This window comes from Lepidochelys kempii, chromosome 19 (genome assembly GCF_965140285.1).
Source record: "Lepidochelys kempii isolate rLepKem1 chromosome 19, rLepKem1.hap1, whole genome shotgun sequence".
Classification (NCBI taxonomy): Eukaryota; Metazoa; Chordata; order Testudines; family Cheloniidae; genus Lepidochelys; species Lepidochelys kempii.
In genome coordinates, this window is record NC_136398.1 from 19,162,596 (window position 1) to 19,183,402 (window position 20,807).

The 20,807-nt window shown below is 47.4% G+C and overlaps 1 protein-coding gene across 6 annotated transcripts in view; it reads left to right on the forward strand.

The window, feature by feature from the left end:
* Window positions 1-20,807, forward strand: part of HNRNPR (heterogeneous nuclear ribonucleoprotein R) — a 52,591-nt gene that overhangs the window by 24,290 nt on the left and 7,494 nt on the right. For 4 of the 6 annotated variants that reach the window (XM_073317799.2, XM_073317794.2, XM_073317798.2 and 1 more), the window contains 3 exons: window positions 6,249-6,384; window positions 9,474-9,694; window positions 16,575-16,724. In XM_073317799.2, coding sequence (XP_073173900.1) covers window positions 6,249-6,384; window positions 9,474-9,694; window positions 16,575-16,724 — 507 coding nt within the window. The remainder of the gene's footprint in view (window positions 1-6,248; window positions 6,385-9,473; window positions 9,695-16,574; window positions 16,725-20,807) is intronic. The other 2 variants (XM_073317796.2, XM_073317797.2) reach the window with 1 other exon arrangement.

Below are 20,807 nucleotides of genomic sequence, written 5' to 3' on the forward strand. Positions count from 1 at the left end.
CCTTCCCTCACAAAAACATGAGGGATAGCCCAAGAGAGGGAAAGGGTGAAGACTGCTAGTTGACAGCTGTCCCCAAAAGACCATATGCCAGCTGTGGAGAACTAGAATGGAAGCTGTACACTTACGTATGACCTGTCCCTCCACAGCCCAATAATATCCTCTGTGCTGGGGCTGCAGGATGAGAATCACAGGAACTGAATACTTTGGTTCTATTCGCTCTTGGGTAAATCCTTAACAGGTGACTTGCAGGTGCCTTCTGTTCTCCTTGTATTGCCTAAGTAGTCCAAATGGAGCAGAGCGGGCCAGAGAATTCATCCCACTTGGCGGGGCGGGGTGGGGAGTGATTGGCTCTCAGGCTGAAAAGGTGGAATACTACTGCTGCTATGTAGCCTCTCTCCAGGTTCATCGAAACCCACTTAACCCTTTCCTGGTAGGATCAACACCTGTTAACAGGGTGAGGTTTCAAGCAAACACTTGCCGCCTATTAGCCTCACTGGAAAGAACTCAGCAGTCATCATCTAAGAACTTTGAACAAACATATGATTGTATAAGATTATCTTGGGCTCTTCCAGGACTCAAATTCCTAGCAGGACATGCATAATTCATCTTTTCCAATAATATGGAGCTGAAATTCATAGCCCTAAGAGGTCATGAAAAGTCAAGCTTTGAAGTTAACACTTCCAAAAACCATTGTAAGATACTGGAAAAAATCAGTCTTAGAGCTTGGTGTTCATTATTTTTAGCAAAGATTTGAGTTTCCATTCAGTTTGAATTAAGATCATTGCACTTCAAGTAGTATGGGACAATGTTGAATTGTGTAGGCTTCACTCATAGGGTATGATTCTGCTTTTGTTAACATCAGTGACAAAATCTTTAATGACTTAAATGGGAGTGGGATCAGGTTTGATTAAAAAAAAACAAACAAAAAAACCACAAAAAACCATAATCAACACTTTGTTGAAAAGCAGATTCTGAGTTCACTTACAATAGTTAATAGAAAATTAGAAGTTTATTATGAATCACTCTATTTGTATTGAAAGCAAATTTTCAAATGAATTTGGATCAGATATTAATCTGTCCCTTCAATAAACTGCTCTTTGAGTGCTTGCTCATTGTGATTCCATTCTAGGTGTGCGCGTGCCCATGTGCGCGGTCGTCAGAGATTTTTGCCTTAGTGGCATCTGGAAGGCTGTCTGTGGCACCCCCTTGAGTTCCGCATCCATGCGTGGATATATCGGGCGCCGCCGGCCTTGTGCCCTCTTGGTTCCTTCTTACTGCCCGTGGTGGTCAATCAGAGCGCCTTTCCTTGCTTGACAAGGACGAGCGGTTTTTCTCCCTTTGACTTTGTGCCTTAAGGCCTTGTATGTAGTTAAGTACCCATTAATACCTTAATTGTTAAGGTTCCAGCAGGTTCCCCTGGTGGGGCATGCCCCGGTCTCTGGGTTTCAAGCCCTGAACAGACTGTAACAGGCCTATACCTGTTAGTGACCCTCACGGCAGTTGTCCCAAGTACTGTATCTGTAAGAACTTTTGGCCCCCCACACAAAAAGAGTGGGACATTCAGCTCCAGGCTCTCCTGATGGAGTCCATCTGCAATCCAGGTCTCCTCGGCATGAGTCACCAAGCACCTCAGCATCGATAAAAAGTACACCGGCACTGGGCTCCTCCCGGCACCGCTCTCTGTTACCAGTACAGAAAAAGAAGGCGTGGAAGCACAGCTCCTCAGCATCAGTGAAGAAAAGCAAGGGGACAGCAGTGAAAGGACCATGCACTCACCCTAGAGCCCCGCCGTCAGCTTTCTCCAGCTGTTAGCCCAGCAAAAGGTCCTCCCCTGACTACTGCGAGCAGTACTAGACTATCTTCCTTGCCGGCACCAATGCCAACACATGCTCCCACGCATTGAAAGAGCACAGGTTTCTGCCCGCACAGCTAGCGCAGCAGGTGCTGCAAGCTTTGGCGAAGGCTCCCCAAGAGGGCAAGTGAGTGTTGGAGCGCCACAGATCCCCCGAGATGATGGTGTGCTCTCCACCACTGTGCCAATGCACGTCAGAGCCTCTGTCCAGGCTGCCAGATGCTTGCCGTTGGTCGCTGGCACTGTGGCCTCTGTCACCTTCACCCAAACAGTTTCCCAAGAGGAACTTGCTGGTCCCCCTACTACTGGCACCAATTGCCATCATGCAGGTTGTTGTCTTGTTGCCGATCACTGATGCCGTGGCAACGTTCTCCTTCCTGTCTCTGGTCCCCCTGGCACCGACACGGGTCTCCATGGTGTGGGTACTGGCCCCCCTATGCAGGGCACTGGTCACCATTATCAGTGAGCTCAAGGCAGACTCTGGCATCTACAGCCCCTCTGTAGTCTCTGGAAGGAGGTTCCTCTGGAACCGAGGGTCGCTTCAACTTGTCACATGGACTCCCAGAGGCGGGACTGTGTTACTGAGCCGGCATAGACAGTATAGGGGCAATGGCGGCAGGGACAGTGGCCGGTGCAGTGGCCTTGTTGAAACGCATGGGTTGTTCCAGTCATGGCTATGACCCTTCATTGGTAGCTCCCTCGGAGTGATAACCACCAGCACCAATGGCACTGAGCCTGGAACCAGAGACACCCAGAAGCTGAGACTTGGTAGGTGGTCCCCACCACTAAACCACCCTCCCCGATGGAGGAGGACGACAACCAGGGTCCCCCTCTGGTGGGACAGTTGACATTTGCATCCCTGGATGAGGCAGTTGCAGGACCCTTCACAGCCAGCATGCCCAATGATTTTTTTTATTATAGCCCACCAGGCCTTGGGTGGCCAAGAACTTGGGCCTCAAGGTGAAGGAGATGGCTGAACAGACGGACACTTTATTCAGTGTCCTGTCGGCCTCCACCCTGATTTTTGTGGTGCATGCAGAGGTCTTCAAAATTGCCAGGGCCATCTGGCAAACACTCTTCTCCATCCCCCCTTACCTCAAAACAGGCCGAAAATAAGTACTTAGTCCTGCCCAAAAGTGTTTGAGTATCTTTATACCCACCTTCCCCTTGGCTCGCTAGTGCTCTCCTTGACCAATGAAAAGGAAAAGCAGGGGCTGTTACCTTTCTTTAACCGCCTCCTCCCCTACGTGCGGCCTAGCTGTGGGTCACATTGGACTGCTGGGTTCTTGACGTAATATCTTGGGGCTATCCCCTGCAGTTTTTGGCTACCTCTCTTTCCCCTCCCCAACAAGGTTTCTCCTCCCTGTACTTCCTAATGCCGGAGGCAAAAGGGGGCCTCAGACCCATCCTGGACCTGTGTCACTTCTTCAAGTCTCTCAAGAAGCTGAAGTTTCACATGGTTTCCCTGACCTCCATCATACCTCCCTGGATCCAGGAGACTGGTAGGCTGCTCTCAACTTAAAGGACACTTACTTCCACATTTCTGCATTCCTGGGCCACAGGTGTTTCTTCCAGTTTATGGCAGGAGGGTGCCATTTCCAGTTCACTGCACTACCCTTTGGCCCTGAGGGTGTTCACAAAACGTGTGGCGCCAGAAGCAGCTTACCTCAGACGTTGAGGAATCTATCTGTTTCAATACTCAATGACTGGCTTATCAAGGGCAGGTCTCCAGAATAGGTACGGAGAAGCCTCGACCTAGTGCGTTCTACCTCCTGCAACCTGGGCCTGTTGATAAACACGGAAAAGTCCACTTTTAATGCCTGTCAAACGCATTAAGTTCATCAGAGTAGTTCTTGACTCCAGGCGAGCCAGGGCCTTCCTTCTGGAAGAATGCTTTCAGGCCTTGTCAGAATTGATCTGTCTGAGGGACCACCCACTCACTACAGCCCACATCTGCCTATGCCTGATGGGTCACATGGCCGCTTGCACATATGCAGTTCCCCACACTTGGCTAGACCTATAGCCTCTCCAAGCGTGGCTGGCCTTGGTCTTTACCCCAAGCAAACACGCTCTGGACCGGGTGGTCATGGTACCGAACCAAGTCCTACTATCTCTGCGCTGGTGGTTGGATCCCCGGTCGATGCTCCAAGGGGTCCCCTTCGCAACTCTGTCCCTATCTCTAACCCTGATCTCTGATGTGTTGGATCTGGGCTCAGGCGCTCACCTGGGCAAGCTTTGGACATAGGGCTGTGGGCTGAAGGACAACTTAGCCCACCATATTAATGCAAGGGAGCTCAGGGCAGTCCTCCACCTGGCCTGCCAGGCATTCTTTCCCCACCTGAGAGGCAAGATGGTGCAGGTCCTGACTGACAATACAACTGTGATGTAATATAGCAACAGGCAGGGAGGTGCCAGGTCCTTGACCCTTTGTCAGGAGGTGCTCAGCCTTTGGGACTTCTGCGCATGGCATGCTGTCCGTCTGTTCGTGGCCCACCTACCTGGCTCCAGCAACGTCCTGGCAGATCATAGAATATCAAGGTTGGAAGGGACCTCAGGAGGTCATCTAGTCCAACCCCCTGCTCAAAGCAGGACCAATCCCCAATTTTTGCCCCAGATCCCTAAATGGCCCCCTCAAGGATTGAACTCTCAACCCTGGGTTTAGCAAGCCAATGCTCAAACTACTGAGCTATCCCTCCCCCTGTAGGAATTTCTCAATTGTGACAGCTCACTCAACTAGGGCAAAGGCGCTGTCAGCAGCCTTCTTGACACAGTGCTATTCCAGGAAATCTGTCAGGCTACGACCTGGTTGTCCGTCCACAGGTTCACATCGCATAATGTGCTGACCCAGGAAGCTCAAGATAATGTTGGCTTTGGCAGAGCAGTGCTTCAGACTGCAAGATGGTAAACTCCAAGCCTACCTCTGAGGATTTTGCTTGAGTCACCTAGAATGGAATAGACATGAGCAAGCACTCGAAGAAAAAATGGTTACCCACCTTTTGTAACTGTTTTTCGAGGTGTTGCTTCTGTCCATTCTATTACCTGCCCTCCTCCTACTCTGTCGGAGTTGTTGGCAAGAAGCAACTGAAAGGGTGTGAGGGCGGCGGCACTTGATATTCCAACACATGGGCGCGGCACTCAAGGGGGTGCCACAGCTAGCCCTATGGATACAGCTAAGGCAAAAATCTCTGACTGTGCATGTGGGCAAATGCACACCTAGAATGGAATGGACATGAGCAACACATCTCGAAGAACACCAATTACAAAAAGGTGGGTAACTGGTTTTTTTTCCATTTGAAGAATTACACTACTGGTGAATAAAGAGAGAAACCTTTCTTTTGAACTTCTCTGAGTAACCTACTTCTTATTATGAGGGCATTTTATCAAACATCTGTTTTCCTGAGCTGCTGTTAGTATCTTAAAGTAGGTAAACTGCTTTGAAAATTCCAATTTAAGGAAGTTGGATGGGATTTCTGCCTGAAGATGTTTTTGAAAGTCCTACCTGCTAAGTTTTTATTTTTTGTTTAGGATCCTCTGAAAATCCTAGACTAAAGTCATAAAGGAATTCTGGATAAACTGAGGAGAATTGCAAAAAGAGGAAGAAGGCTCTTTCCTATAAATGTTTCATCATCTTGCCACCATCACCCGTAGAGTAATCTGGCTTTGACTAAAACTGGGACTAATGTGGGTTAGCTGATAGGAACTAAAAAACCAAACAAAACATTTCCTAGAAAGCTTTAAAATGTTAAGTGAGTTTTTAACTAGAAAAGCTTTGTCTGGCACTTCACAAAAGGAAAAAATATTCTCATCACTCTGGGCCACTATAATGAGCATGAAACTTAAATGAATTGTGAAATTAAGGAAAGTGCTCTTTAGGGAAATGAGGAAATACAAATGAGGATTCATAGATACCATGTTTTGTTAAACTGCTGAGAAAAACCACCAACCTTATGTTGTGATTGCATGTTCAAGAACGTGAGAAATACAAATCAAACTGTTTCATACTTTTAATTGATTTGATTCTGTTTCATATCAGGCTAATAATATCACTGTTTGTATTCTGGTAGCAGCCACAATATTCAGGATACTCTTCAGATGCAGGAAGAATTTTCTTTTGGCCTAAGAAGAAAAGCAGCATATGAAGGGTGGCAAGAGAGAGAAGCTATCAAAATGTGTTTTTTGTTGTCTATATTATGTGGCTTTTGAGAAAGCTAAAAATCAACAATCTCTAATTCTGGCCAGTATAGCATGATTTCTATTACAGTATATAATCTTTACTATATATATCTAAATTCACATCTCTATTAGGAATTTTAATTTTTTTACTATCCTTTTGATCCATATTGAATTAAGGAGTTAAAACTGAAATATACTAGTGGCATCTCTTAATATTCCCTAGTGTGACAACTATGAAATCCGTCCTGGGAAACACCTTGGAGTGTGCATCTCTGTGGCGAACAACAGACTGTTTGTTGGATCAATTCCAAAGAACAAGACCAAGGAAAACATATTGGAAGAGTTCAGTAAAGTCACAGGTAAAGAGCTTCCGCTTAACAAAGAGTTTGTATGGTAAAAGATTAGTGCCAGGAATTAACTCATAGCAAGGTAGCAACTGATAGTAAATTTTAAATGCCAGTTGTAATGAAAGATTATTTCCAAATGGGAGTTCCAGGTTCATTGCTGGTGGGAAGTACCATAAGCTGTATGAATTTCCAGATTGATAGCCCGTATAAAAGATTCATGTTTCTTTTGCATTCACACACGTGAATTATATATGTGACTGCTAACAAAACTTTTTATATGGGGGAAACTGAGCATCAGAAACTAACTTTTAAAAGGCTGATCTCACTTTCTTGAACTTTTTTGTTTTAAAAAGAAGAAAAAAGTGGGTGGGGAGGAGCAAGGTTGGTTAGAGTTGATCTACCATTAAATGAAACTTATTTTTATTCTGGGTGGCTTTGAGTGGTTAAACTCGGATCTTCTAATAGAGGGAGAGGCTCTGGAGCAGCCTCTAAATATAGACCATCTGGTGAAGAATGTCATGGAAGCAGCACCTAGAGCCAATTGAGAGGTTGGAGGGAATGATCAACTTTTGGCCCAAAAAATATGGAGTTGATGATGAAGGGTGGGAGGAGCCAGATCAGGTACCAGTGCAGACCCTGTTTTGTTTTCTTCCCCCTCCTCCCCCCATCATAAGCAGTGGGTGTGAGGAAAAGATTCAGGGAGAGTTGGTGCAGAATTATTGATCTCTTATGCAATTCTCCTACAGGAAGGGAATGTCCCATTGCTTCCTTAATAGGGTAGCAAGTTATAAGAACTGCATGGAGCAGAGAGGAAAAGAGTTGGTCTGCCCCGTCCATCCTCTGTCCTTTTCAGAGGGATATGGTGAAAGGATCCCTTGAATTCTGTTCTAGGATAGACGGGATTGAAGTGTTAAATATTCTTCAGAAATGAAGAAAGTATAAAACAAAAGGTATAAACTAAAATTGATATTGTATTAGGAGTGTTTCATGTGTGTTTGGTGCACCTTGGATTGATACACAGAATACGTAGGCTTCAGAAGTAGCATGATTAAGTATTTTGAGAGAGGCTTCTGCACAATACTATTTAGTGTAGGGGAAGCCTCCTTGACCTGGAAACCATGAACCTCTATCAGCTGCTGTTTTGTATTTCTATGCATGTCCCCACCCTTGTTACTGACCTGAATTGAGACCCAAACCGTATCAGCCAGTCAAATATGTACCCTATCACGCTCTAATGCAGTGGTGGGCAAGCTGCGGCGCATCAAGGTATTCCACTGGCAGGCTGTGAGACAGTTCCTTTATGTTGACCGTTTGCAGGCACGGCTGCCTGCAGCTCCCAGTGGCCGCGGTTTGCTGTTCCCAGCTGATGGAAGCTGCAGGCGGCCGTGCCTGCGGATGGTCAATGTAAACAAACTGTCTCTGGCCTGCCAGCGGATTACGCTGACGGACTGCAGGTTGCCCACCCCTGCTCTAATGCAAAACCTTAATGGTGACCGTAGTAGTAATAAGGCAATTAACAGACTGCATAGATGTGGTGTCGTACTCGTGCATCAACATAATTCTGTGTTAGAATACAGGTTAGAAGCTGGGATATACGTTGTTTTTCAGTATCTGCTGGGGAATGGAAATGAAAGTCCTGTGGACTCCTGGATTGTCTGACCAACTGTGCTGTAACACAGCATGGAAGTGTCAAGGAATTCAGTAGACTCTTCCTTTAAGGCTGAGTGGGTTAGATGTGTCATGTTGCAACCTTAACTGTCACTAAATGTTTTGGTTAATAATTTCTAAGTCAGTGCTGAAATGGAATAGGCTGTACATCACATGCCCCATCCTCCTATGCACTTATGACAATTAATAGGTCTGGTGTGCAGAATTCAGGAAGGTGGATCTGGGGTAGGGGAATGGTGGGGTTTTTTTTGTTGGAGAGTTCCAATTCCTGAGAACCTGGCTCTTTTTGGGGGTGGGGGGTCCTCTGGGGGGGGTAAATTGTGTGCGTGTGTCTGACGGAGGTACTTGGATGCACTTAGTTCAGTGTTCAGCTTCTGAGTCTGCAGAGACTGGATGGAAGCATGTTGAGAGGTGGCTTGTTCACTTTACGGGTACTTAATCACGGAAAAGATATGTGATACTGTAGAGCTTTTTAATGTTGTGGATGGAGGCATACTATGATCACATGCCTGGAATATGAACATGCACAAATTCAACCCTGAAATGCTGTGTTTCCTAGTAGTTTCCTAGTAGTCCAGGTGACCAAATAGTGGATCAGTTTACCCAATAAGGTGGTGGACCCTTAATGTGTGCAGGTTTTGAGATTAGACAAGATTAGAGAATTTCTTGAAATACATGTTCTAATCCAGTTTATGGGAGAGGTTTTGTGGCCTGTGTGCTGGAGTTGGGCTGGATAGGCATGGTGGTTTTACCTGACTGTGGAATCTCTGAATCTATTAATTGCTCTCTTCATCCCCTCTCCTTGTGGGTTTTGGTAGAGAATGAGACTGGCTGCATTTCCCTCAAAATCCTCATAACTGTTGTAGCTCTGTATTCTGGTGTCTGTATAAGCTGATCTCATGTCTCAGCTGGCTGCCTGCAGAGGTCAGGAAGGATTTTTTTTTATCCCCCAATACACAGTTGTAATACGGATTTTTCTCTCCTTCTGAAGCATCAGATCTGCCATGGGTAGAGATGGGCGGGGTGGGCCTGTGCTCTTGAGATATAGAAAATCCTGTCTTAGATGCTTGTTTGGTGTCTTGCTTCCATGGTCAGGATCTAATTGATTGCCAGTTTTTTGGTTGGGAAGGAATATTGGTGGGTTTTTTTGTCTTCCCCTGAAGCATGGATCTTCTGCTAGGATTACTTTCGCATACCTCACCTAATAAACTCCCTGTCATTGCAGGAGGCTCAAGCATTGGTCGCCCCTCAGTTTCTCCTGTTTTATACCTGTGGCACATGCCAATTTAGTATCCCAAGGAATAAAATGCTTTGGTTTTAACTGAAGTTGCTGGGCTTAGTGTAGGTGTATTTGGGTGGAATTTGTCTGAAATATACAAGAGGTCAGACCTAGATGTTCCTTCTGGCCTTAAATTTTATGAAACTATGTCCAGCTGTTGGTTTTACAGAGGGTTTGGTGGATGTAATCCTTTATCATCAACCTGATGATAAGAAAAAGAACCGGGGATTCTGCTTCCTGGAATATGAAGATCACAAGTCTGCAGCACAAGCTCGACGTCGGTTGATGAGTGGGAAAGTAAAAGTCTGGGGAAATGTTGTGACTGTGGAATGGGCTGACCCTGTAGAGGAACCTGATCCAGAAGTCATGGCAAAGGTAGGGATGGCAGAACTACTCTGCATTCTGTGGTGATTTTATTTACACCTTGGTGGCAGCAGGTTTGGTGCTGCCTCTAAATGATGTCACTCTTCAGTTGGTTGGGGAGTTAGATGGACTAATGTCTCTGAGTTCAGTGCACTTTCTCCCAATACTCCCGCCCCTAGAGTGGAAATAACTAGCACTAGAAATCAAACTTGCCTGTCCAGTATGGCAGTACAGGGCACTTCTACTAGAGAGGCCATTCCCATTAGTTTAGAGTTAGATAGGATTGTCATGCTGCATTGGACTAATGGTCTATCTCTTTTAGCATTCTGCCTCTGGCAGTGCCAGATACTGGATGCTTTAGAGGAAGATGAATCCACCCATAACTCATTGACCCCAGGGCATGTGGCTTATGTCAGCACTATAAACTCTGTAGTGTTCTATTGCTTAATAAAAAAAAAACCTTCCACAGATATTGAGGGCTGGATTTTCTGCTTTATGCAGTTTCCTCTGGGCACATTGAATATGAGGGAGATGTGATTTGGACCACAGTTTTGAGAATCTCACTCCAGCCGTCCCCCCTCCCCGTACTGGAGGGAGCAAGCATAAGAGCCAGCTCTGTTCCATTGGCAATCTCTAGCAAGGGATTTGAGACAAGTTTTCCTTCGAGTGCTTGCTCATGTCCATTCCATTGAAGGTGTATGTGCTTGCCACATGCACCGGTGCCAGAAGTTTTTCCCTCAGTGGTATCCATAGTGAAAGAGCTCTGGCGCCCTCTGAAGGGGTGTGCATATGCCCCAGTATAAGGGGTGCTGCCGGCTCCCCCCCACCCTCAGTTCCCTCTTACCATCGGTGATGGTGCTGGAACATCTCCTTGCCTCAGAAAGCTTACTCTTCACAACTAGGCACATTTGAGAACTTCCTGTATATAGTTGTTAGAAATTTGTTAGTTTTATAGTTCCCTTAGTGTAGACTAGGTGTTAATTTGTTAGTCCCGAATAGGATGTAGCCCAGGTCCCTGGGCGTCAAATCTTGACTGTTGCAAGAAACCCATGCCAGTCCGAGATCCCCAGAGAAGCTGTTTGAAGTGCTTAAGGGAAACCCATGTTAGCCACAAGTGTCACATTTGCAAGAGCTTCAGACTGTGGACCAAAAAGGAGCGGGACAGTCGTCTCAGAGCACTCCTTATGGCGTTGTCCCTTATACTTTCCTCAGAGCCGACCAGATCGGACTCTGCTCCCAGCCAGTGCTGCTTCAGTGCAGAGTGAGCTGCCATCACCGGTACCGATCCCCATCCCTGGTACCAGCTAAAAAGCAAAGAGAGGCTGGGAGGGGATGTTCTCCTACATCCCGTAAAGGGGAGGAGAGGGCCAGAGGAGAGCAAAGATCTGTGAGGCACAGCTCTTCCCCCTCCGGATGGAGGTCAGGCTCTGACCCCCACTGAGCACTCGAGCCCACTCCAAAACCCACCTGCCACCCTGGGGAATGGCAGAGGCATTCAGCACCTGGTGGTGCTGTCGACACTGGAGGCTTTTCAGGCCACAAGGAACATTCTGTCCCTGTTGGTGCTGCCCACGCTGGTCACGGAGGTGCCCCGTTTGAGGAGTAAACTTGCCTTGGGATCCTTTCAGTGGTCCCCATCAGTGCCACACTGCTTCTCACTTCAGGGGGTGCCCCGTCAGCGCTCACTTGAGCTGTGCCACCAGCCACCGGAAGTGGGTCGGCTTGCCTGCCAGAGTTCCCGGCATCTGTCCCCAGACTCCAGGCCGCACTCCTCAGGCTCAAGGTGGTGATCACTAGAAGGCTAGCACAGACCTGTAGAGGCGCGGCACCTGTCCCCAGAGCCCTGGTGCTGGGAGCTATGGAGAGTCAAGACGTTAGTCCCTGGAACCCCGTCACCGATCACTGGACTGCTGGTGTGGTTCACTGCAAGCGCATTGACGGTCTCCAACACGCTGGTCTACTCATTCACATTTCCCCTTGACGGAGTGGCATTGCTTGCTAACCATAAGGCGTCGATCGCTGGGTACCATTGCCGATCCGTCGAATGTCGTCGCTGGGATCATGGCACCAAGAGCCATCGCCCTCGTAAGGTCCTCAGCGGAGGGCCAGAGCCAACGGGATCGGTGTAGACAGGCAGTCACAGCACAGTCGTGCCCCCCCAGACATGTCCCTTTTCTTGGGCTCTGACAGCGAGAAGGAGATCCTGCCTGCAGGCCAGGGTCACCCATTGAGGGCACTGGCATTCCCTGCTTGGCCACCAGTGGCAGCATGGCCCCAGGGCCAGTGGCCTGCCCCCTGGCAACTCTGAAACTTTTGGGGATTTCCCCAACCATCACAGGGACATAGGTCGGCCTTGGGGGCAACCGACAAATGGTCAGAAACAGTCTCCTGCCCATCCCCTGATTCAGATGCAGAGTCAGAGTAGGCTCTCCAGGATCAGCCAGCCTTGGCTGAGGCTCCCATGGCAGAAGCAACAGAATTGGCAGACTTGCCTGTACCTGCCTCTTCGTCGTCTTTGCCTTATGAGGTGATAGTGGGGGCCCTCTCACCCAGTTTCCCAGAACAGTGCCAAGGCTCACCAGGAGCTCCTGAAGAGGGTTGCCTCAAACCTGGGGCTAGAAGTCAAGGAGCTGGCAGAGCCCTCAGACTCCCTGTTTGATGTACTGAGTGTGGGAGCCCCCACCAAGGTGGCATTGCCGGTGCACAAGGGAGTGGTGAAAAATCACTAGACCCTGTGGTAGACGCCCTCCTCCTGCACCCACATCTCCAAGTGGGCAGAGAGAAAATACTACGTCCCCACTAAGGGGTATGAGTCTCTTTATACCCACCTTGGCCCAAGCTCACTGGTTGTGTCAGCGGCCAATGAGCATGACAGACAAGGCCAACCGGGGAAAAATGCCTAAGAACAAGGATGCAAGGAAGTTAGATCTTTTTGGTAGAAAAATTTATTCTACATCCAATATCCTGCTGAGAGTGGCCAACCATCAGGCCTTGCTTTGCTGTTATGACTTTAATATTTGGCAGTCAATTCTGAGATTTGCTGCCAGAGGAACCCAGGAAGGAATTCCTGGCTATCCTCGATGAGGGCTGGGTTGTGTCCAGGGCAGCCCTCCAAGCGGCCTCAGATACAGCAGACTGTGTGGCCCGAACCATGGCCTCAGCCATTTCAATGAGGTAGGTGTCCTGGTTGCAGTCATCAGGCCTTTCGATGGAGGTTCAACAGTCTATCCAGGACCTCACGTTCGATGGCCTGGCACTGTTTTACAAGCAAATAAACAATAAATTGCACGCCTGAAAGACTCGAGGGCTACCTTGTGCACTTTGGGCCTGTACATGTCGGGGCCGGCAAGGAAGCTGTTTAAGCCGCCACAGACCCATTGGTTCAGGAGCCAACCCTGATCAGAGCCCTTTTGTAAAAAGGGAAAGGGCTATGAGTGCTGGCAAGGCCACCAGCGGGCATCCTCTGCTCACTTGAGCTCCACCTCTAACCAACCGGGTAGGAAGCAGGCATTTTGCAGGTACACTCGAGGGTGACCTTCCAGTCTGTGTCCTGGATCCTGCTTTCCTGTTTTCCAACAGTCTGTCCCCCTTCCTCCCTGCCTGGGCCTCTATAACATCTGACCGATAGGTCCTCAGCACAGTAGCAGGGCAGTATACCCTCCAGTTTATTTCTATATTCTCTTCCCCCCCTCACCCCCGGTCCTCCTTCAGGGACTCTTCTCACAAGCATCTGCTCACTCAGGAGGTGCAGAGCCTTCTGTGGGTGGGAGCCATGGAGAAAGTCCCGCTGCATTTAAGGGGCAAGGGGTTTTACTCCCTTTTTTTTTTAGGCCAAAGGGGGCCTATGCGACCTGCAGAGCCTCAAGAAATTGAAGTTTCATGTGGTCTCCTTGGCCTTCATCATTCCTTCCCTGGATTTGGGAGACTGGTACGCTGCCCTCCATTTGAAAGACACTTACTTTCACATATCAATATTCCATGATCAGATGGTTCCTAAGTTTTGTTTTTGGGACTGCCCACTACCAATTTGCAGTGCTCCGTTTTGGCCTGGCAACAGCGCCAAGAGTGTTTATGAAATGCATGCTGGTGGTGGCGGCCTACCTTGGGCGTCGGGGTATCGAGATTTGTCCGTACCTTGACAACTGGCTCATCAAGGGCTGGTCCAGGTCCAGCGCAGCATTGAGATGGTGCAAGCTGCTTGTTGAGCTCTGGGCCTGCTGATAAACGAACAAAAATCAACATTAATCCCAATCCAATGGATAGAGTTTATTGGAGTGGCACTCGACTCTACCCGAGCCAGAGCATTTCTGCCAGAGGCCAGGTTCAGGGCAATGTCAGATCTGATTGCTAGCAGTCACTGCATATCCGCGCGCCATGGCCTGGGTCTGTCTGACTACGTGAGACTCGGGCTGTGTCCCTTTCAGATGTGGATGCTGTCAGTCTGCTCCCTGGCCAGACATCACCTAAACAAAGTCATCACAATCCCTCCTAGGGTACTTGCCTCTCTGTAGTGGTGGTCCGACCCAAGGTTGGTGTCGGAAGGAGTGCTGTTCGCAAGCTTGCAACCCATGGTCTAGATGTGTCTGACCTTGGCTTGGTGAGCACATCGGTTGGTCTGCTGCAGACTCAAAGATTATGGTCTCGAGAGGAGCTTGCGTTACATATAAATGTCGGGGAGCTCAGGCCAATTCTTCTAGCCTGCGGTGTCTTCTTTCCCTAGCTGTACGGTTGAGTAGTGCAGGTGTTTTGACAGACATGACCTCCATGTTCTATGTCAACAGGCGGGGGGTGTGTGTGTGTTCATCGGCTCTGTGGGACTTCTGTATACACGGTATTCTACAAAGACAAGATCCAGCTGCAGCCCCATCTGGCTTTCCTGCCTAAGATGGTGTCGCATTTCCATGTCAACCAAGATATCTTCCTCACGGTGCTCTGTCTGAATCCTTTCTCTACCAATGAGGAGAGGCGGCTGCATGCTCTGGATGTCCGACACGCCCTGCGTTCTATCTGGAGCACACGAAGCCCTTCTGCAGATCAACCCAGCTCTTTATCGTGACATCTGACAGAATGAAGGGCCTTCCGGTGTCCTCTCAGAGGATTTCAAATTGGATCACCACCTGCGTCCGTACTTGTAATGATTGGCACAGGCTGTGTCTCCACTGATAGTGAAGGCTTACTCGACTAGGGCTCAGGCGTCTTCGGCTGCCTTCCTGGCGCATGTCCCTATCCAGGACATCTGCAGGGCCATAACGTGGTCTTCAGTACACACATTCACGGCACATTACGCCATCACTCAGCAGGCCAGAGATGAAATCGACACATCCATAAACTCCTACACGTCTCCATGGTACTGCTTGGGAGTCACCTACAAGTGCTTGCTCATGTCCATTCCGTTGAAGGAAAAAAAGACTCTTATCGTTTGTAACTGTTCTTCGAGATGTATTGCTCATGTCTGTTCCGTGACCCGCCTTCCTTCCCACTGTCTGAGTTTCTAGCAAGAAGGAACTGGGGGTGAGGGGAGCCGGTGGCGCCCCTTATACTGGTGCATATGTACACCACTCCAGGGGGTGCCGGAGCTGGTTCCCTACGGATACCACTGAGAGGGAAAACTTCTGGCATTGGTGCATGTGACGAGCGCACACACCTACAACACAATGGACATGAGCAACATCTTGGAAAAAGAACAGTTATGAAAAAGTAACTGTCTTTTCTCTTGTGCCACCTTAATGTCATCAAAAAAACAATGGAGTGAAGAATGTGCACCCAGACTCTAGAGTTCCCAGTCAGAAACCCTGATGTTGCATGTGACACTGGTTGCCAGCAATGTTCCCTCTAATTTTTTCTATCCGTGTGGAATGAATTTTGTTATGTGCGCCAATATGCACACCAAAATGTGAGATGTGCGCCACCACTGGAAACAAAAAACCTACATATAATATATATTTTTAAAAAGTTACCATAGGGATAATTACTCCAGCCACCAGTACAGGTTGCATCTGATGAAGTGAGCTGTAGCTCCCGAAAGCTCATGCTCAAATAAATAGGTTAGTCTCTAAGGTGCCACAAGTCCTCCTTTTCTTTTTGCCAGTACAGGTTAGGCATTTTAGAAGTCGTTACTCAAGGAATTAAATTTTAAGCATAAGAGAGCAATAAAATTATGAAATGCGTAGACCAGTCAAAAAACTAAAATAACAGCACTTTGAAAGAATAAAGTTACAGAGAATATACATGCATTGCAGGAAGTACTAAAGTAACAACACAAGTATTTGTTGGGAGGTGAGTGTGACGAGACTGTGGGGGGAGGGTGTGCATGCACGCGCACACTGACTGCTGGGGAAGTATGAGACACTGCGCTGTCTCTTTAAGCAGAGAGGCACTCTCAAGCAGTTCTGTCCCACTCCTGAACTGCCCTATTCCCCTTCTCCCTCTCTGTAAAGATGGGGTACATGGGTGGGGGCCACCCCAGCTCTGCATAGCAAGCAGGAGGGGCCTGGGAGCAGCTGGCCACAAGCTCCAAGGCAGAGGGCAGGAGCAATGCAGCTGCAGAGCAGCAGGGGAGAGGATTGCCCTAACACAAGTCACTGGATGTGTGTGGCTCTACTAATCAAGTGCCCAGTACTTGGTTAACTCTTGGGCAGCCGTGCAACTTAGAAGGAAAACTGCCAGCAAGCAAAACAACTAAACTAAACTGAAAACCCCAAAGGATATGACCTGCTTTCTTTGAAAATAGTGACTGATTTTTCAAGACTCAACTGAAATATGTCATTAGGAAGTAGAGCATAATAGAGGAATGGGGTTTGTTTGCAGGAAGTCAGCTAATACTTTTGTTCCCTCTGATGTCTGATTAGTTCTGGAATTACTTACATCTTTGTCTGATACTTTTTTTCACTAGGTGAAAGTTTTGTTTGTGAGGAACTTAGCCACTACAGTGACAGAAGAAATCCTAGAAAAATCCTTTTCAGAGTTTGGAAAGCTGGAAAGAGTGAAGAAATTGAAGGATTATGCTTTTGTTCACTTTGAGGATAGAGGTGCGGCAGTAAAGGTAGGATTGTGGTTTTTATTTTTGTATGGCTAAACACTAACTGTAGCCTTTGGTGAAAAATATATAGAAAGTGTATGTTGGTAAGAGATTATTTTTCTCAACTTCATGGTACATTACGGTGTACATTTAATTCTATATAGTGTAGGGTCTGTTTGATATTGCTTCTGCTTCAGGAAAACTCCAGTGATTTATTCTAATCACTTTCTGTTGCAGAAATTCCTTTTTAAAAAGCATTTTTTACTCCTGGGGGAATTTTGCACCAAAAAATTAAAAAATCTGCACACAATATGTAAAAATTCTGCATATTTTGTTTGTCAAAATAACAATAGAATCACTCCAGTTTACATTATTTTGGTCATTTATTTCAAAACATCTGTCAACAAATATGTCCATGATACAAATGGGGGGTTGGGGGAGAAAATATTCCCCCAGAAGTAGAAAGGGAGAGAGACCTTTATGATGACCGAGTTCCAGTTGTGGGGCACCCCCTAAGCCCAGGCACTTGCACCCCATCCCTCCCAGAACCTTTACCTCCCCTCAGGTTTTTCACTGTCCCACCGGGAGATGTGGTGCAGTGCAGCCCTGCCCTTCCTCACTCTTTGCCAGAGCTGGGCCTCCCAGTCTGTCTTCCATCCCTGAGTGGATGAGGATCAAGCCAGAGCATGCAGAGCCTCTATCCCCACAGGGCTGGGTGTTCCGTGAGCTAGAGAGCTGGGCTCTGCAGAGTACAATGGTCCCTAATGGCTGCCAGCAGCTTTGCTACCCCAATTCTGCAAGGGAAACAGGAAATTTTGCACAGAACATTAATTCTGTGAAAATTTTGTATTGCGCAGGGGCGCAGAATTCCCCCAGAAGTAATTTTCTGGCTCTTGTTTGCTGCATGCTGTCCCATTGATGGGAGGTCGGAAGAAGCTTGCTGACTTATCCACTTGAGCCCTTGCTCTGCTTCCAATGTCTGGAGCAATGTGCATGGTGGCTGCAGATTCATTTCCTCATAAGTAGCTTTTGGCAATAGCCTGCTGAACAGGCACTCAGCTTTTTACTATTGAGCCAATGCCTGGGGATGAGGATACAGTGGAGTCGCATCTTACGCAGGGGTTAGGTTCTAAAAGTGAAAATGACGTATAGTCAAAATTACCCTTGAAAATCCCTTAAATCACCCATAAAGTACAGTATACTGTACATGGTTTTGTGTATACAACCCTGTACAATAATATGTATAAATGTATGTGTACAGTATGTAATAAAGCGTATATATGCCAAATATAATTTTACAGTACTGTATTTTTTTAATTACGGGGGTAATTACAGGGGGTTGTCAGGGCTTGATGTCGATCCAGGAGACAGAGGTGATGGAGAGCTTGGGTGACGGAGAGAGTTGTAGATGAAGTGGTTGGCTCTGGTTCAGCTCGAAGTTGATTGCGTAGGCTCATCTGCTGCTGGTTGTTTTTCCTTGAAAAACATGGTGATCGGCAACTGTCGCTATTGTCTCTTGAGCTGCTCAAACATTTCTTGATACGGTCTCAAATAGTCCGTAATACTACATGTGATTTTGAGGCTTTGTTCCATAGAGGGATCATATTCAGAAATTAAATCATTCAAGTGTTTCGCTGCTTGGAACGCTTGAGTAAATTTATGAAGATTCCAACTTGCTGGCTCTTCTTGTTCGTTGTTGTCATCTTCTGTAGACAATTTCATCGTTCCTCTAACTCTTCATTAGTCAGTTTTTCTCTATGGCTCTCAATTCTTCAGTTTTTCCTCAAGGATGTCGACGAAGCCATCACCACCCACTTGCCTGGCCACCTGAACAATGCGTTTCGCTTCTTTGTCAATGGTCGGGAAACCCTTAAAATCATCCACACGTTCTTTCCATAGGTTTCGCCAACATGCATTGACTGTTTCAGGCTTGATTGCGATCCATTGCCTGTTTAATATAAGTGAGGCAATTGGCAATGTTGAAGGACTTCCAGCACTCCATCACATTAAGGTTGGGATCAGCATCCATAGCACTACATATCCGTGAGAACGTAAACCTCATGTACGTGGCCTTGAAACAGCGAATCACACTTTGGTCGAGAGGATGGAGGTGGTATTGGTAGGGAGAAAGATGACTTCAACATCGTTATGCGCAAACCGGAGTGCTGCAGGGTGGCCAGGAACATTGTCTACGATCAGCAACACTTTAAAGTCTAGTCCTTTCTCTTCGAGGTACTGCTTGACCTCCAGAATGAAACACTCTGGAACCAATCCAGAAATAATGCTTCCGTCACCTAAGCCTTTTTATTTGATTGCAAGAATGCAGGCAGGAGATTTTTGTTCTTGCCTTCTATTGCACAGGGAATTGCAGTCCTGTAGAGCAAGTCCAGCTTTATTAAATGCCCAGCCACGTTGCTACAAAACAACACAGTCACATGGTGTTTAGCTGCTTTGAAGCCAGGGACTTGTCTTTCTGATTTCAAAATGTAAGTGCAATTGGGCATTTTTTTCCAGAAGAGCCCAGTCTCATCAGCATTAAAAACTTGTTCCGGAAGATAGCCCTCTTCTTCTATGATTTTTTTTAATTGTTCAGGGTAGGCTTTTGCTGCCTCTTCATTGGCAGATACAGCTTCACCAGTAGTCTGCATGTTTTTGAGGTTGAAGCGGTTCCTAAAACTGTTAAGCCAACCTTGGCTGGCTTTGAATTCCTTCTCATCAGAAGCCTGTCCCTCTTCGGCAGGAGGTTTGAACAGCGCATAGAAGCTAAGATCCTTTTCTCGCAACGTGTTGCCATCAATAGGCACACGTTTACGGTTCATGTCTTCCAGCCATAAGTTTAATGCCTTTTCAGTCTTCACTAAAGTCTTATCATGCACCTGGCTCGTCACCTTAGTAGTTATTGGAGCACTTGATGCCATGGCTTGACGAATTTCTCTTCGAATCTTGATGGCACGGATGCTAGATTCGTTGCAGCCATATTTACGTGCCATGTTGGAGACTGACATATGGTCTCTCAGTAAGTCCAACACAGTCAGTTTTTCCTCCAGCGTTGGAACAGATCGCTGTTTCTTCAGTTGAGCACCAGATGAAGTAGTTGGCTTGCATTTAGGGGCCATGTTGTATGAAAAATATGTATCTTTAAACACTAGAATCACACTCAGCGCGGCGGGATGCTCACACTATGAGAAGCATGTGGAAACTGAGACCGACTGAGGGAACAGCAGATTCACGTCTCCCCATCTCACGCTCACTCCAGGGCATACGCTCATTGAGTGGAATGGTGGGCGGAATCGCCCGCACTATTTACAGGTATCTTTTTTTTTTTTCTTTTGCAGAGCGTGTATAGTTGAATTCGCGTAAGTTAAATGCGCGTATGATGCGGCTCACCTGTACAGCTCCTTTCCATCAAAGCTCAGCATTTCTTAAATGTGGCCACTGTGGCTGCATGCCACCACCAGGGGTTTTTCCTTGAGGCCACAACAGCCTCCTGGGCATGAATGGGGGAGGGGGCAAAGCAGTGGCTCCTTGCCACAGCGCCCAGGGTCTCTGGAGAGGGCTTCAGCTCCCCTCCCCCGATTTCAGCTAGAGGCGGGCTTCTGGGCCCCCACCGCCCGGCTTCAGCTGTGGGACTCTGGGGAGGGGGCTTCAGTAGGGCCAGCCTTACCGGGTTCCCTGGCCAAGTGGCAAGGAGTGGGCTGAACGTGGGGTGCGAGGCTGTGGAAGGGAGCTCAGGACAATGGGGGAGGGAGGAGAGGAGCGGGGCCTGATGGGATGGTTTTATTATTGATTCTGGGAAAAAAAAAATCCCCATCACAAATAAATTACAATTAGGACATGTATATGTGCATATTTATTTGCTTTCTCTAAAGTTAATTAAGTATTTTAGGAAAATTTGTCAGAGCAGTCACCAGTGAGAGTTGGTGGCTGCACTCTGAGTCCACCAAAAATTTTGTTGTGAGAACACCTGTTTACCTCTATCCTGTAGTTGCTTATACATTAAGAGAGTCTGTTTTAATTAAGCAAAAGGGAGCTGTGTTTTATAGAAATTACTGCCCAGGAGAACTAGTCAAATGACATTAAATCAAGAATACAGTTTGAGCAAATGAG